We start from the raw sequence: 17390 nt of genomic DNA, 5'->3' as shown, positions 1-17390 counted from the left end.
ACAATCAATATGTTGGGTGATAATGTACAGTCTTATCATAAAACGACTGTATTATTCTCCAAGTTATCCTCTATAGCCCAAAACATGATTTAGTGCAAGGAGGTTCTAGGCCATGTTTATGGAATTGGCCTGTGAGAGAAAAGGACTTACCCTGCAATATATGAGAGACCAAAAGCGCAGCACTGTTGTCATTACATGTGAGGCTTCCATTTGACAAATCCTGTTTTATTTGCAGGGCAAATAGATACCTGAAAACATAAAATATGAATTGGTAATGGACTGTGTCCTTAAAATCTGCAGCCTAATAATAACTATTCATTCATCTTTAGTCATGCTAGTTATGAATATAGTCGTGTTTCTATGAACATCAGGCAGCCACCAGTAAAGTCAATAAGGATGAAACACTCCTTGAATAATGGCCTGTCATGATTGCACTGGGCATCTTGCCCAGTGGTAATGGCCTCTAACCCTGTGGCCCAAAACTCAATGTATTAACAATCATTGTGCAGATGAATAGCTTGTTATATGACTAAATAGCCATTGTGTTGTTCAAATATCACTGTATCACAAGGTATGTACAAAACATGGTAGGGAATGTTCGGCAGATTGACCCTTCTAATACACTGCAAAATCAAGTGTTCTCAGGTTTGAGACACAGGACCTTATCTAGGACACCTCATAAGCACATGCAGGGCAAGCTTATCACTAAGCTTTTATGCAGTTTTCTCAGCCTTTTGCTGAGGTAATTGTAAGCAAAAAGACTGTCTACAATAAAGGATATGAAATTGTCTTTAATGGTATGTACTTTTCATGACATAAACTAAACAGATTAACTAATATAAACAAATTCTAATGTGGAGAAAAACTTTAACCTTCCTGTTGCACTGTATGCAATGTCCCTAATTTAAACTGAAGACCCTGCTGCAGTGAGAAATGAATGTTTTGCAAATGAGGCACACAGAAACAGATCAAGACTGGTACAGTAAAATAAATTAAGCCAGAAAAGTTGGCCACTACAACAGGCTTGACCACTTTCTATAAAATGGAAATTTCCAAACTATTTATTATATACTTTATTTTGATGCTGAATTTATAAAGACTATTAAAAATCAGTGCAATTAGCACTAGAACATGAAATGTCAATAAAATGGCTCTATAGCACGGGCAATGCCAAAGACCTTAAGACAATGATGTAGCTGGGGCAAATAAAGTGTTTCTAACACATGCACTCACAACCCAGCTTAAGCTACCGCATCACAATATACTTACACAACTGGTCACAGGAAACATACATCCCCATTACACCAAAATACATACACTCAAACCTGAAAGCAAAAGGCCCAATTATTCTACAGCAAACACAAGAAAATGTAGGTTTTCAGACCTATGTGGCCAAAGCCAGGTCTAGACTGGTGATGGACACCCACTTTTCTTCAAGTTAAAAAGTTAATAACCATGACATTTGCACAATTATACACTTTCAAAGGGATTGGACACCCAGACTGCTATACTGCTAATACTTTGGAATACACCTTGAAAAGAAAAAATAGAGGCAAGAAAAAACAGTCGCTATTATCAATGTAGGTTTAGCTTGGTCTGAAATGCATACACTTTATTAGACCATGTGAACTTAAACTGGTCATCGAAACTATGTTTAATTACAATATTCCTCAGGGCATATTTGATACTAATTTAGTCCATATATGATGGTGAACAGTGTGGTGACATTATAAATATTATATAGGTTTAGGTAACAACATTTACAGTATATGTTGCAATGTGTTTTCTTGCCTACCCCCCCCCCCCACACACACACACACACACACACACACCACCACACCACCACACACAGCCCTACACCCACATATAAGTCATGGGACTAACATGGGAGATTTTTGGCTTCCACCGACTCATTCTTAGGAACTTAACCCTCAAAGACCGAAACCACCAACTGTGGCTAAAAATAACTGTTGTTCTAAAATTTTTAATAACTTTTGATCCAATCTGCATGTTTTAAAAAGTCCTGTAAATTGATTCTCAGCTTTTCAGTGGTATCACATGTCTCAGTTGGACATTCAAATCCTCCATAGTGAATGTAGTTACGTCATGGTTACGCTATCACATGGGTCAAGGAAACCCATGCAGTTTGTTCCTCTGAGCCAAACAGGAACAGCTTTGCTGCTAAGTCCATTCATTTGAAAGGCTAAACCATCCAGGTTTAACGTTCTAAAAAAAATCCCAAACTTCAGGAGGTTTTGTTTGAGTGCACAATAAAAAAATAATTTAAAAAAAAAAGAAAAGAAAAGAAAAATAAATTTAAAAAACCTAGCAAATTGTTTCTGGCATTTTTCTAAAAATTCTGGACAATTCATCCATTCTCAGACAAAAATGTTTTAATTGGGACTTTAAATGAGCTACATTGAAAAATAAAGTTCTCCTGTTTAGAATGATATATGATTTGATGATAACTGCTAGAATAGGTTAGAAAAAAAAATACAGGAGAATCAGAGTTCCCAAAAATCGATCTAGGTCTTTAGGGGTTAATTAACATACAGTTCCTTAGGGTGAGCTAATCAGCTGATGGTCCATCCTGCCGTAAAACATACAGTTTCTTTTCCATTTGGTATCCTAGTCACTGTACATTTCAAAGAGGTTCAGGGGTGTAAGAGGGTATGCTTGGTAGAACCCAAAGTGGCTTGTACCATCAGACGGGCTTTTTGCTATCAAATGCTTTTCCATCATGCATTCTATGTCCGTGACGCTGACTATAACTTTGTAAGTTACATTTGTTTCTATTTTATGTATGTATTCTATTTTATCATTTTTTGTAATAAATTCATTTGCTCTTCTATCCCGACATACTCAGTAGTTCTTCTGAAAGAAAGTATGATTAAGAGTACATGATTTACATGATTTGTATGGCTACTACAAATAGTTTCCTAATCTAAAGTTTAGTACCTTAGACACATTTGAAATCTACCTTTGACAAGCTAAATGAAAAGGCTTATACATGCAAGTTTAAGCAGAATGTCACTTTATTAAATGTAATGGAGGTAAGATGGATGCAAATGCAGATAAGAGCTTTATTATATGAGAAACAGGCAGACAAATCCAAATTGTGAAACACAGACGAGGTCATAAACAGGCAATAGGTCAGGCGATTGGCATATGGCAAAACAACAATCAAGAATGAGGGCGAGAACAAGATCAAAACACTAACACATGAATCGAGAAACAAATGCTTGGTATACAGAAACTCAAGTAATACTTTGCGCCGTACAAGATACATGAGGGTTTTAAATAACAAACGTAATCAGCGGTGAAACACAAAATAGCTGAGACTAATGATAACACATACAGGAAACAACCAATGACAATACAGGGGCGGAGACAGGACATAAACCGCAACAAATGCACATGTCAAAAGTAAACAAAGTCAGTCTCACTGAAAACCAAAAAAAACGTGCACTCACTTAGAGCTCGTACTTCAGGTTTCCGAGCACACTGCATGCTACAGTGCTAGCTCGAGGGGAAATTGTGACACAGAACCTCTGACAAGTAAAATAGGAAAGGCCTAGGCTTGCACATTGATAGAAACCTCTGAGCTAACAACAACATAATGGTTTAATAAAGAAGCTACTTTATATAAATTCCTCTGGCATAGGAACGTCATTTTAATGAAAACTTTGCTTGAAGCTGCTTTAGAGTAAGTACTATTAGAATACTGAGATTTTATACTTCTAGCACCAACTAGAAGATTATTGTCACATCGTGGCAAACTAGCAACTGCAGTTCCCAGAATGTGGTGCCACCTACAAACATGGCCCATGAGAACTACACTTCCCAGCCATGCACATGCTCAAGTTCGCCGGAGTACTGAGTGCAAACACCTGTGCTTCATCATAGGTCATAAAAGGCCTTGTTAACTTCAGCGCCTCACAAAGTAAATGCTCAGCTGTCATAACTCTGTCATTGTCTGTATTCTGGATTGTCCTGGTTATCGGATATACTGCCTGTTTCTAGTTTACAATTCCCTGGCTTGCCTAGTTTGGATTGTTCGCCTGATCGCCTGACCTTCGTCTATTTTCCGTGTTTCATCTTTTGTCTTATCTACACACACTAAACCTGTCCATCTGTGCTTGTCTCCAACAAGTATCGTAACAGATTACTTCGCCTACTATGGAGGCAGCGGACGCCCCAGAGTGGCAACATCGCATCCTGGAGCAAAACCACGCGATAGCTGTACAGCAAGCTCAGATAACCCATTTGAATGAGCAAGTGTCACGCCTAAACTCCTCCGTGCTTCCGACCGTGACTCCTCCTGCTACTTACACGCCTCCTCTGTCGTTTTCCCCCGCGTATGCCCAACCAGCGCTGGCTGCATGCATTCCGGCCACACCAGTTGTGCACACTCCAGCTATGCTGGTTGTGCACCACCCGCCACTGCCTACACAGGAGACATATGCTGGAGAGCCGGAACGATGCAAGGGCTTCCTGCTACAGTGCAGGTTGTTCTTCGAGAGCCACCCGGATATGCCGAAGCTTACTCACTTCATGGAGTTACTCACCAGCCACACCCTGACATGGGCTATGGTGGAGTGGGAGCGAGGAGGCAGTACCAGACCCTCATTAGCGGACCTCCTTTCCTGCTTCCAACAGGACCTCCTCTCCTGCTCCCAACAGGAGTATTCCAACAGGAGCTTCCAACTTGATTATTCTCCTGATGGCTGGGAGACCGGCCAGGAACTCCTGAAGATATCGCAAGGCTCACGTGATGCGGTAGACTACGCTCTGGAGTACCGCACCATCGCTGCATGGGTGGAATGAGCCGGCACTGAAGACCGTGTTCCGTCAGGGGCTAAACCCTGAGTTAGCTTGAGAGTTGGCATGTCGGGGCGAGCAGCTTACCCTCGATGACCTCATAGACCTGGCAATACGGTTGGACCATCTGCGCCATACAAACCATCCAGCGCTGTGTAGTCCTCTACCACCAGAACCAGCCCCACCAGCTGAACCCATGCAGTTCGGTTGTACCCGGATCCGCAAGGAGGAGAGGGAGAGGCGTTTTCGCGAGTCACGGTGCTTCTATTGCGGCAAGGGCACCCACGTCATTCACCGGTGCCCCCATAAGACGCCATATTCGGCTGAGGGGGGCGCGGACAGCCAACCTCGTCGCCACAGGGTGAGTTCAATCCAATCACACACTTCTCATATATTTGCTTTACCTGTTGTAACAGAGCATTCAGGCCAGTCTTTTGTGCTTTCAGCGTTCATCGACTTAGGAGCAGCTGAGAACTTCATAGATGAGAAGACGGTGCAGAATCTTGGCCTCCCCTGCTCCGTCCCCTGCTCCAACCTCGAGAAGTTCAGTCCATAGACGGGTCCCCCATAGGAGGGGGAGTCATATACCACTGCACGCTGCCAATAAACGTACAAGTTAGTGTTCTCCACCATAAAACCATTGTCTTGTACATCACGGTCTCTACCAGGCACCCCGTCATTCTCGGCCAGGCACCCAGGCACCCCGTCATTCCCGGCTAGAGCATCACAACCCCAAAGGTCTCTTGGACAGACAAACAAGTTACCTAATGGTCCCTGTACTGTCTGCACAACTGCCTGAGGGGCCCCGCGGTCCCTGTGGCCACCACGACAGTGGAGAGTCCTATGTCTCATGTTCCTCTTGCGGTCCCTCCCGAATATCATGACCTTTGCGAGGTGTTCAGCAAGGAAAGAGCAAGCGGTTTACCACCACACCGACGCTATGACTGCGCCATAGACCTCCTACCTGGAGCCAGCCCACCTCGGGGTCATGCGTACCCTCTGTCCCAAGCTGAACATCAAGCCATGGAAGAGTGCATTCAGGAGGCCCTCCAACAAGGTTAGATTCGACCCTCCACGTCCCCTGCATCCGCCGGATTCTTCTTTGTAGAAACGAAAGGAGGGGGCCTTTGACCATGTATTGATTACCGGGGCCTCAACCAGGTGACAGTTAAGTACCATTATCCTCTGACACTAGTTAATGCAGCCCTTGAAAAGCTAAGGTCCGCAACTATTTTCACGAAGCTAGACCTACGTAATGCATACAGCCTGGTCCGCATCAGGGAGGGGGATGAGTGGAAGACAGCCTTTAGTACCACCTCTGGGCACTATGAGTACTCGGTCATGCCGTATGGGCTCGCTAACGCCCCCTCAGTGTTCCGGAACTTAATCAACGACATCCTGAGGGACATGCTGGGGAAGAGAGTCATCGCATACATTGATGATATCCTAGTATATTCGACATCCCTGGAAGAGCACATTAATCATGTCTGGCAAGCGTTGCGCCGCCTGCTGCAACATCAGCTTTATGTAAAGGCCAAGAAGTGGGAGTTCCACCAACACACGATTTCATTCCTAGGGTATATCATTAGTCAGAAGGGGGTCGCCATGGACCAGCGCAAAATTCAAGCGGTGATGGAATGGCCCACTCCCCGCACCGTCAGGGAGTTGCATTGGTTCCTTGGTTTCACGAACTTTTACCGAAGATTCATTCAAGACTTCAGTAAAATAGCACAACCCCTGATGTCCCTCCTGCGTGGTAAGCCCGGGCGACTCCTTTGGACCCCAAACGCCCAGGAGGCTCTGAATAAGCTTAAGCGGGCCTTCACCATGGCCCCCATCCTTAGACACCCGGATCCCTCCAGACCGTTCGTCGTGGAGATTGATGCCTCTGAGGCGGGGGTGGGGGCCATTCTATCTCAGAGGTTTGGAGACAAAGTATCTGGTGGACTGGGAGGGGTATGGCCCAGAGGAGCAGTGCTGGATCCCATCCCAGGACATTCTGGACTCAAACTTGCGCAGAGACTTCCATGCTGCTCATCCAGATAAACCAAGACCCCAGAGGAAAGGGAGGCCTTGGAAGGATTCGGCTCCTGGAGTGAGCCCTTTGGGGGGGGACGCTCGGTCACTTTGTGGCGAACTCGCAACTGCAGTTCCCAGAATGCGGTGCCGCCTACAAACATGGCCCATGAGAACTACACTTCCCAGCCATGCACGTGCTCAAGTTCGCCGGAGTACTGAGTGTGAACACCTGTGCTTCATCATAGGTTATATAAGGCCTTGTTAACTTCAGTGCCTCGCGAAGTAAATGCTCAGCTGTCGTAACTCTGTCATTTTCCAAGCTGTTGTCTGTATTCTGGATTTTCCTGGTTATCGGATATACTGCCTGTTTCTAGTTTACGATTCCCTGCCTTGCCTAGTTTGGATTGTTCGCCTGACCTTCATCTATTTTCCATGATTCATCTTCCGTCTGATCTACGCACTCTAAACCTGTCCATCCGCGCTTGTCTCCAACAAGCATCATAATTATTCTATGGAGTCAGATAAACAAGTTAACAGTTATTATTAATTGGAGTCAGATAATTAAATAAATATATTGGAATAAGATATTTATATTGTAAACTAAAACATGCATTTAACCTTCGGCTGCACCTATTTCTGTCTTTGGTTATAGGAGAGCAGTGGGCTAAGTAATTAATCCTTTACATTTAACCCCTACAACAGGCACATAATTAATCAACAGAGAATAGCTTTGCAGAGATAATATGCTTAAAATGGACTCAAGTGGATTTGTACCTTCACAATAGCAGCAGCAATGTTATACAGCTTGATATCCTGGTCCTGGGGACCCACAGCTTGGCACATTTTGCATGACTCTCACATCTGACACACTCAGCTCAGTTCATGAATCTCTCTTCCAACAAGATAATGATTTGAATCAGGTGTGTTTAATTAAAAGAGACATACAAAATGTGCCGAGGAAAAACCTGCTCTAAAAACATACTTTAGGCTTTTGACTATTAATGTGTAAAATATTAATATATAAAATACTATTAATATATAAAATACTTTAAATACTAGCAATAAACTTTACATACCAGTATGCTACTAGCCTCAACTATGCATGATATACCCCAATGGAAATTACACCAACTGCAAAACACAATATCCACTTAAATAGCCTAGTATTAAATTATTTTTTTAATGCTAATAGAAGTAGAACATAGGTCTACCAGTATGTAGATTGCAAAACAACACTACCAGCACTACATGTGGGAACTCAAGCCCTGAAGTGTGAGTAGAATTTAAACTCAAGTATGATTACTCCTGGCACAATCAGCATTCAAAATCCATTCTGGAATAAGTCAAAGTATAATCTTAATTTTTTCAAACAAGAGTCAAGCTAAAGATGCAGGTGAATAATTTAGTCTTGGAGAATAAACAAAGTCTTGATTCAGAACTCCCCATGAGTTGCCAGCCGACAGAAACAAGACCAAACAACACTTTGATGGTGTATTGTGAGACTATACATATCCTGGTAGCTACTGTCTTGACAACCCAACCATCAAAATAAAATTCCCCTCTACTGAAACTACGAGCTGCCAGCTACATCTACCCTCACTTTGGAATGTCCCGATTATATACACCTTAAAAATTTTGCCATGGTCTAAAAAAATAGTACTACACTATGTTAAGTGTCAGGTGAACTGCAGCCCCCAATGACCCATCCTGAGGGACTCCTGGGCTAGGAAGATTTTGAGGATTCAGTTGCTTGCTGGGTGATGAAGATTATGAGGATTTAAGGGGTGAAAGCAACAACTCTGACCCTTGACTTTGTGAACATACCCTGGAGTCTGAAGTTGCACAATCATCTGCTAGATTCATCTTCCTCCTTTCCACTGCTATAGTGTTGCCATGGCTGCTCACATATTTCTGTAGAACTCCCAGGGTAATTTGGAACATCCCCAGGAAGAATAGGTGCCTGTCCCTGGACTATTCACTATTCCGTCCTATGGTAATTTCTTTCATTACCTTGGCCCTCTATGGGACAGATTGTGTATATTGTGAAAACGTTAAGAAAACACCTGTGACCACTAGAACATTTTTGCAAACATCAGTTGCCCCTTCAAGCATAGTAAAATCGATTGCGGCATTCTCTAGTGCCAGCAAGCTGCCTACGAATGTCCTCACTTTTGGTTGCACTGCCTTTGCCATCACACAACAGGAACATTGTTGACACCACTAATCAATATCTCTTATTTGGGGCCAATAGTATCTCTGCTGATCCAAGTACAGTGCTGTGAAAATGTATTTGCCCCATCTTGATTTCTTCTGTTTTTGTGTGTATATCATACTAAATGGTTTCAGAAATTAAAACAAAATCTATGAAAAAGGCTAAAAACAGAGGCAACCTGAGTAAACACAAAATACAGTTTAGCTGGACTAAATGCAACCAGGCCTGATTACTGCAAACCCTGTTCAATCAAATCAACAATTAAATAGAACTTTTTCAACATCATGAAGCTGGTTAAAAGGTCTTATCCAGTAACACACTATGCCAAAATTGAAAGAAATTCCAGAAATGATGAGGAAGAATGTGATTGAAATACATCAGTCTGGGAATGGTTGCAAAGCTATTTCAAAGGCTCTGGGATTCCAATAGACCACAGTGAGAGCTAGTGAACCTTCCTAAAAGTGGCCGACCTTCCAAAATTCCTCCAGCAGCACATCAACTACTCATCCAGGAAGTCACAAAAGAGCCAAGGACAGCATCAAAGGACCTACAGGCCACCCTTGCATTAACAAAGTTCATTGTTTATGACTCCACTATCAGAAAGACACTGGGCAAAAAAACACATCCATGGAAGAATGGTGAGGCAAAAACCACTGCTAACCCAGAAGAAGATTAAGGCTCGTCTGAATAACTCCAGTTATTGGATGCAGTTGGTTGCAATTTTTGCTGTTAAAGGTGGCACAACCAGATTTTAAATTTAAGATGGCAATTCATTTTTCACATTGGTGATAGGTGCTGAATAACTTTTATTTTTTTTTTAATTCAATTAAAAAAATAAAAACTTGTGTGTTTAGTCAGGTTGCCTTTGTTTTATGTTGTATTTTGTTTGAAGAGCTAAAACTATTTAGTATGAGATATGCAAAAAGAAGAAATCAGGATGGGACAAATACTTCTTCACAGACTGTATGTTGTCCGTTCACATCCTTGATTGTCATGGAGTGCAGTTAACACTTCTGACTTTAAAGCCTTGGGCAGCAGCAACTGTAGTGAGTCTTTCTTCTCACCTGGCTTATTGGTCAGCTGATATAGCACATCACATTCATATATAATTTTTTTCCATTGCTTGACTAATACTAAAACGTCCAGATTTTTTTTTTGTTAATTGCTCATTAGACATGATCTGTTGGGTGAAGCACTCTATTATATTTGACTGGCCACTTCCTTCCCTCATGTTCCTGGAAGAGTATCCAAACCCAGTATGACTATGCCAATTTCCAGAATAAAAGGCTTTGTGAAGTCAGAATAAGCAAGCACTGGTGTCCAGCTACCTTCCATCAAAGACAATCATCACAAACACTGCCAGAGAGAGATAGTTTGTATATAATGTACCCTTAGTTTTGACAGGTATAGGTCAAAGGTCAAAAAGATACACATTCTCACTCTCTATATCTAGATCAAAGGTCATGATCATAAAAATATTTATAGTTATGTTAAATCGGGATCACATACATTCGTGACACAAACGTTACCATACATGGTACGGCCATGTGTATTCCAGACACCCACACACGTTGCACACATGTTCTTTCTTTTCACATAGAATATGAAACTCTCTGTGGTAGGTCATAAAAATATATATAGTTATGTTAAATCTGGATCACATCCATTCGTGACACAAACGTTACCATACCTGGTATGGCCATATGTTTTCCACCCCACACACGTTGCACACATGGTCTTTCTAACACTCTGTGGTAGGTCATAATATATATATATAGTTATGTTAAATCTGGATCACATCCATTCGTGACACAAACATTACCATACCTGGTACGGCCATATGTTTTCCACCCACACAAGTTGCACACACATGTTCTTTCTAACACTCTGAGGTAGGTCATAAAAATATATATAGTTATGTTAAATCTGTATCACATCCATTCCTGACACAAACATTACCATACATGGTACGGCCAGGTGTATTCCACATCCAAACAAAAATATGACACACACACACACACACACACACACACACACACACACACACACACACACACGCACGCACAAACACACACGTGCACGTACAGACAAACGCATGCATACGAACCTGTTTATAAAAGTCGAGCATCCCTCTAGGTTTTATAATACTCTGTACTTAGAACAACGTGTGCGAGTTTACAACATGGCCGATGTTTGCCCTAATGCACCGAAAAAAGCTCACCCTTTTTTGGGAAGAATAGAAAAAATGTTAGAACATGAAAAGATTCAATATTGGGTAATGTCAAACGGATGTACAGCCGGGGGTTTTTTCAATGCAGAAAAAGGAACCGTTTTGCTTTTCAAGTTCTCGGTCCCGGGACACACAATCTTTTCCTTTCACGTAGAATATGAAACACTCTGAGTCAGGCCTAGGTCAAAGGTCAACACCATAAAACCCCGTTCTGATGGATTCCCACGCACACACACACCCCACACACACTAGAATGCATACGAACCTGTTTATAAAAGTCGAGCACTTCGAAAGTTTTAACATCGGCAAATGTTCGACCGAATTTCCATAGTCTATCCTTCACTACTTCCAGAATCAAACACTTCGAAAAGTTTGAACATCGGCAAAGTTCAACAGAATTTCCAGAGTCTATCCTTCACTACTTCCAGACACCATGGATTTCTCGGCAGGTAAAAATATGTATTTTAATCAATTAATAGTTAAATATAAATTGAAATACAATATTTATGTAATTATCCAATTGGTAATGATATTGATATAAACTTAGAACTAATCTTTCTGAGTACAAAAATCATCATCCTTATCTGGTCATTATGTAATCTGGTACGATACTTTATCTAAAATTTAAATATTCATTACATTTATATTACAGTGCAAGACCGAGTTAAGCTCATCTGATTCTAGTGTATAGGTAATTAAAATTTGTCTCTTAGATCTATGTAGTGATCTAAAATGGAAATGTTGGTGATTATTTCTGATGATGAGATTCCCGAAACAACCACTCATGACCTTTTGAATCTGAGCTCCACACGTACGTCATAACATAAAATTATGAATGTTTCATGCTGTAAAAGTCTTTCATACGTGAATATAACATTGTTTGTATCATATTCAGAAGTTGAGGGAAACGTGACTAACAGTGCTTACGACGGAGATATTTCAGGTGAGTTGTTGTATATAAATGCTCTTTCACATGTTCTGTGACTTATAGATACGAGTGATGCAATAGAAGACCAAGAGGAAATCATCTCGGAAACCGACATTCAACAAGACATCGAACTACAACAGTGCAGTGTGGCGTGAATTCTTCGAAGCAAAGACTGATTTATTGGAAAACTTCGGACAGATTGATTATACACTTGAATCTGGTCGAGGTACAGATTTTATCCCTTTACTGTACAGCACGTTTGAAAATGTGAATAGATGTCTCTCAGTGAGCATAAAGTTGATTAGAAAATTGTATGATAGATATGGCACAGAAACGACTGAAATGCAGTTCGGATATAGAGACTAAAAAAAAAGAACCGAAAATTCTCCATTATCGCATGATTTCTTTTATGACGGAAACCAGAGTTTTTCAAATGTTCTGTTATATCATGATTCGTACACACCCCTGAACCCATGTTTAACTGAAGTGATCAACCGGCTGAACGAAAGTTTAATTCCGTCACACCAAGTCGTTAGTGAGAGACCTAATCAGAGTCCAAATTATGACGTATCAAACACATCGGTGACGCCAAATGATATATTTTCTTTATTAAATCAATGTCTGTTAGAGTTACATAATAACCTAAATGAACACGGTCATTCAGTACAATTAAACCCTGATCTAATCGATGCAGTCAATCAGTTGAATGAAAATTTAAGATCGTCAGAGCAGAGCAATACTCAAAATGAAAACCCCAGCCGAAATTCCAGTCAAACTGTATCAAGTACGCCAGTGACGTCGCACGACATATTTTTCGAATTAAATCAATGTCTGTTAGAGCTACAAAATAACCTAATCGAACAAAGAGAATCTATGCAGATAAATCCAGGTTTAATAGACGTGGTGAATCAAATCAATGAAAATGTGTCATTATCTCCCGTTCAGAATATCGTCTCAACTCCAGAAAACACTCAGGAACCTAGACCGTTATCTTCTCATGATATGATACACGAACTTAATCAAAGTCTTATGAGGATAAATGACAGTCTGGTTAACTTAATCGAAAACCCTGCCAATATTGCACAAAATTCGGGAAACGATAATGAGTACAACCGTCCAATGGAAAACATACACTCGCCTAATACCCAAGATTCCCAAATGGAAAACACACATTCGCCCGATACCCTAGATTCTCAACTGGAAGACATACACTCGCCTAATACCCAAGATTCTCAAATGGAAATCTCGCCCGATATCCAAGTAGAGCAAGAGGGTGATGGATTAGATCCTAATATTAGAATAATTAATCGGGAAAGATTCAACAACACTGAGATTAGGAGAAGAGTGAATTTTGACGTTGACAGCTTTGCAGATTTTTATAATTATGTTTTAGAGATTTTAAACAGTGTGATTGAAATCGCTAACAATTTAATTTCTGCCAAGGATGTAGTCACCGTTGAAATTAGAGGTGATACGATCAATGTTTCATCACGCGTTCAATTAGACAATGGTGTCATCGATTTATGTTCTTTTCTGACCATGCTCGAAAATGCAATTCAGAGTAAACGTGAAATTTTTACCGATAATACCCTTGAAATAGTCGTCCAAATCGTCCGACCACCTCGGGGCGGTGGAAAATAGGCCATATTTTCAAATCAGAAATCCTGCAGAAGAAAATGCAGTATCTATACATTTTTCACAACAGAGACAACATGTGCTTCGCCTTGTGTGTCAGCCAACTTTTGAATCGTGAAAAAAATTATTTTGAAACCGAACAAATCGCTAGAAAATTACAACACGATGTGGGATTATCGGTAAACACAGCGGTCAGCTTCGCTGACGTATCGAGATTTGAGAGACATTTGAATTGTAAAATCGTAATCATACACTGTTCTGGTAGCAAAGCCGGATACTCTTTCTTTCAAACTAGCAAGACTCCCCACGAAAAAACAATTTACTTGTTTTTACATGACAACCACTATTATGGGGTTAAAAGTATCACCGGACTTTTAGGAACGAGTCATGTTTGTCATTTCTGCCATTCGGGGTTTGACGTTTTATGGAAACATAAATGCGCTTATACAGTGAGGGAAAAAAGTATTTGATCCCCTGCTGATTTTGTACGTTTGCCCACTGACAAAGAAATGATCAGTCTATAATTTTAATGGTAGATTTATTTGAACAGTGAGAGACAGAATAACAACAAAAAAATCCAGAAAAACGCATGTCAAAAATGTTATAAATTAATTTGCATTTTAATGAGGGAAATAAGTATTTGACCCCCTCTCAATCAGAAAGATTTCTGGCTCCCAGGTGTCTTTTATACAGGTACCGAGCTGAGATTAGGAGCACGCTCTTAAAGGGAATGCTCCTAATCTCAGTTTGTTACCTGTATAAAAGACACCTGTCCACAGAAGCAATCAATCAATCAGATTCCAAACTCTCCACCATGGCCAAGACCAAAGAGCTTTCCAAGGATGTCAGGGACAAGATTGTAGACCTACACAAGTCTGGAATGGGCTACAAGACCATTACCAAGCAGCTTGGTGAGAAGGTGACAACAGTTGGTGCGATTATTCGCAAATGGAAGAAGCACAAAAGAACTGTTGATCTCCCTCGGCCTGGGGCTCCATGCAAGATCTCACCTCGTGGAGTTGCAATGATCATGAGAACAGTGAGGAATCAGCCCAGAACTACACGGGAGGATCTTGTCAATGATCTCAAGGTAGCTGGGACCATAGTCACCAAGAAAACAATTGGTAACACACTACGCCGTGAAGGACTGAAATCCTGCAGCGCCTGCAAGGTCTGCTGCTCAAGAAAGCACATATACAAGCCCGTCTGAAGTTTGCCAATGAACATCTGAATGATTCAGAGGACAACTGGGTGAAAGTGTTGTGGTCAGATGAGACCAAAATGGAGCTCTTTGGCATCAACTCAACTCGCCGTGTTTGGAGGAGGAGGAATGCTGCCTATGACCCCTGGAACACCATCCTCACCGTCAAACATGGAGGTGGAAACATTATGCTTTGGGGGTGTTTTTCTGCTAAGGGGACACGACAACTTCACCGCATCAAAGGGACGATGGACGGGACCATGTACTGTCAAATCTTGGGTGAGAACCTCCTTCCCTCAGACAGGGCATTGAAAATGGGTGAGGATGGGTATTCCAGCATGACAATGACCCAAAACACACGGCCAAGGCAACAAAGGAGTGGCTCAAGTAGAAGCACATTAAGGTCCTGGAGTGACCTAGGCAGTCTCCAGACCTTAATCCCATAGAAAATCTGTGGAGAGAGCTGAAGGTTCGAGTTGCCAAATGTCAGCCTCGAAACCTTAATGATTTGGAGAAGATCTGCAAAGAGGAGTGGGACAAAATCCCTCCTGAGATGTGTGCAAACCTGGTGGCCAACTACAAGAAACGTCTGACCTCTGTGATTGCCAACAAGGGTTTTTAAACCAAGTACTAAGTCATGTTTTGCAGAGGGGTCAAATACTTATTTCCCTCATTAAAATGAAAATCAATTTATAACATTTTTGACATGCGTTTTTCTGGATTTTTTTGTTGTTATTCTGTCTCTCACTGTTCAAATAAATCTACCATTAAAATTATAGAATGATCATTTCTTTGTCAGTGGGCAAACGTACAAAATCAGCAGGGGATCAAATACTTTTTTCCCTCACTGTAGCTGCAACGTTTGTCACGACCCCGATTGTTACAAAGAATGTTACTAAATGTCCAGAGTGTCAGAGACTGTGTAGCTCACATTACTGTTTCGAAAGGCATAAAGCAAAGATTCAATCGCACAAAGGCGAATATTCTATGTGTGAAACGGGTTTCTACTACGGTAAATGTAATCGTGTGATACGGGATAAACCTTCTAATCGTGAGAATCACGTATGTGCCCATTCGAAATGCATACTCTGGGGCCAAAAACTCGATGAGGATATCGAGCATAGATGTTTTATACAGAGGGCTAGGAAAGAAAGCGATAATACGGATTATGTGTTTTATGATTTCGAGACTAGGCAGGAAACAGGAACACATGTAGCTAATTTCATATGCTGTATTGATTTTAAGGGAGAGGAGTGGGTGGCTGAAGGGGATGATTGCGTCAGTGCCTTCTTTAAAAAGTTTCGGTGTAATACATACCACGGTTACAAGGTTATTGCTCATAACGCTAGAGGGTTCGATTCATACCTTTTGTTAAACCATTTAGTGAAAGAAGGAATCACACCCGAAATCATAGCACAAGGCGGTAAAATTTTGTGCTTCATCGATACTGCGTTTCGTCAGTCCTACATTGATAGTCTATCGTTCTTACCCATGAAATTGAGTAGCATCCCAAAAGCCATGGGTTTTTCGGAAAGCAAGAAAGGCTATTTTCCCCATTTCTGGAACACTGTAGAACATCAGGATTACGTAGGGCCATATCCTGACCCTAAGTTTTACGGTGTAGATGGCATGATGCCTAACAATAGAGAAGAATTCTTTAAGTGGTACAGAACGGTTTCTGACAAAGTCTTTAATTTCAAGAAAGAGATGGCGGAATACTGTGTGAACGACGTGGAAATTTTGAGAAAGGGTTGCATAGCTTTCAGACAAGAAATTCTGGATAGTACAAAGGTCGATCTTTTTAAATGCATAACGATCGCATCTGTGTGCATGAAAATCTTTAGAACCAACTTCCTGCGTAAAGACACTTTAGCTATTCCGCCGCTTGATAATTACATCACCACTCAGAAATCTTACTCAACACCTTCCATACAATGGCTCGAATACGTTTCAAAAACGCAAAACCTACCCATTCGCCACGCGTTGAACGAAGGTGAAGTCAGGTTCGGTACCTATTACGTAGATGGTTACTGTGAGGAAGGGGAAAACTGTAAGGTTTTTGAGTTTCTTGGATGTTTTTATCACGGGTGTGAAAAGTGTTTTCCCTCAATGACCCCGCATCCTCTTACCAAATCAAATGTAACCTTCGGAGATATCCGTCAAAAATCGATGGAGAGAATTAAGAATTTGCAAGACACTCTCAATTTGCAAGTCACTCTGATGTGGGAACATGAGTGGAATAAAATGAAGAAAAACGACAATCTTGTGTTAAATTTTCTAAAAGACTTTGACTTTCCTGAGCGTTTAAACCCTCGAGATGCTCTTTACGGCGGTCGAACAAACG

At 41.3% G+C, this 17390-nt stretch overlaps 1 protein-coding gene across 1 annotated transcript in view; it reads right to left on the bottom strand.

Moving 5' to 3' along the window:
- LOC108258306 (FERM domain-containing protein 7) overlaps positions 1–17390 on the bottom strand; it is a 66367-nt gene that overhangs the window by 15079 nt on the left and 33898 nt on the right. The window contains exon 5 of the mRNA XM_053676355.1: positions 151–248. Within this exon, the coding sequence (XP_053532330.1) occupies positions 151–248 (98 nt within the window). The remainder of the gene's footprint in view (positions 1–150; positions 249–17390) is intronic.

This window comes from Ictalurus punctatus, chromosome 26 (assembly GCF_001660625.3).
Source record: "Ictalurus punctatus breed USDA103 chromosome 26, Coco_2.0, whole genome shotgun sequence".
Classification (NCBI taxonomy): Eukaryota; Metazoa; Chordata; class Actinopteri; order Siluriformes; family Ictaluridae; genus Ictalurus; species Ictalurus punctatus.
Note: the sequence above shows the minus strand (reverse complement) of the source record. Positions and strands in the feature narration are given on the sequence as shown.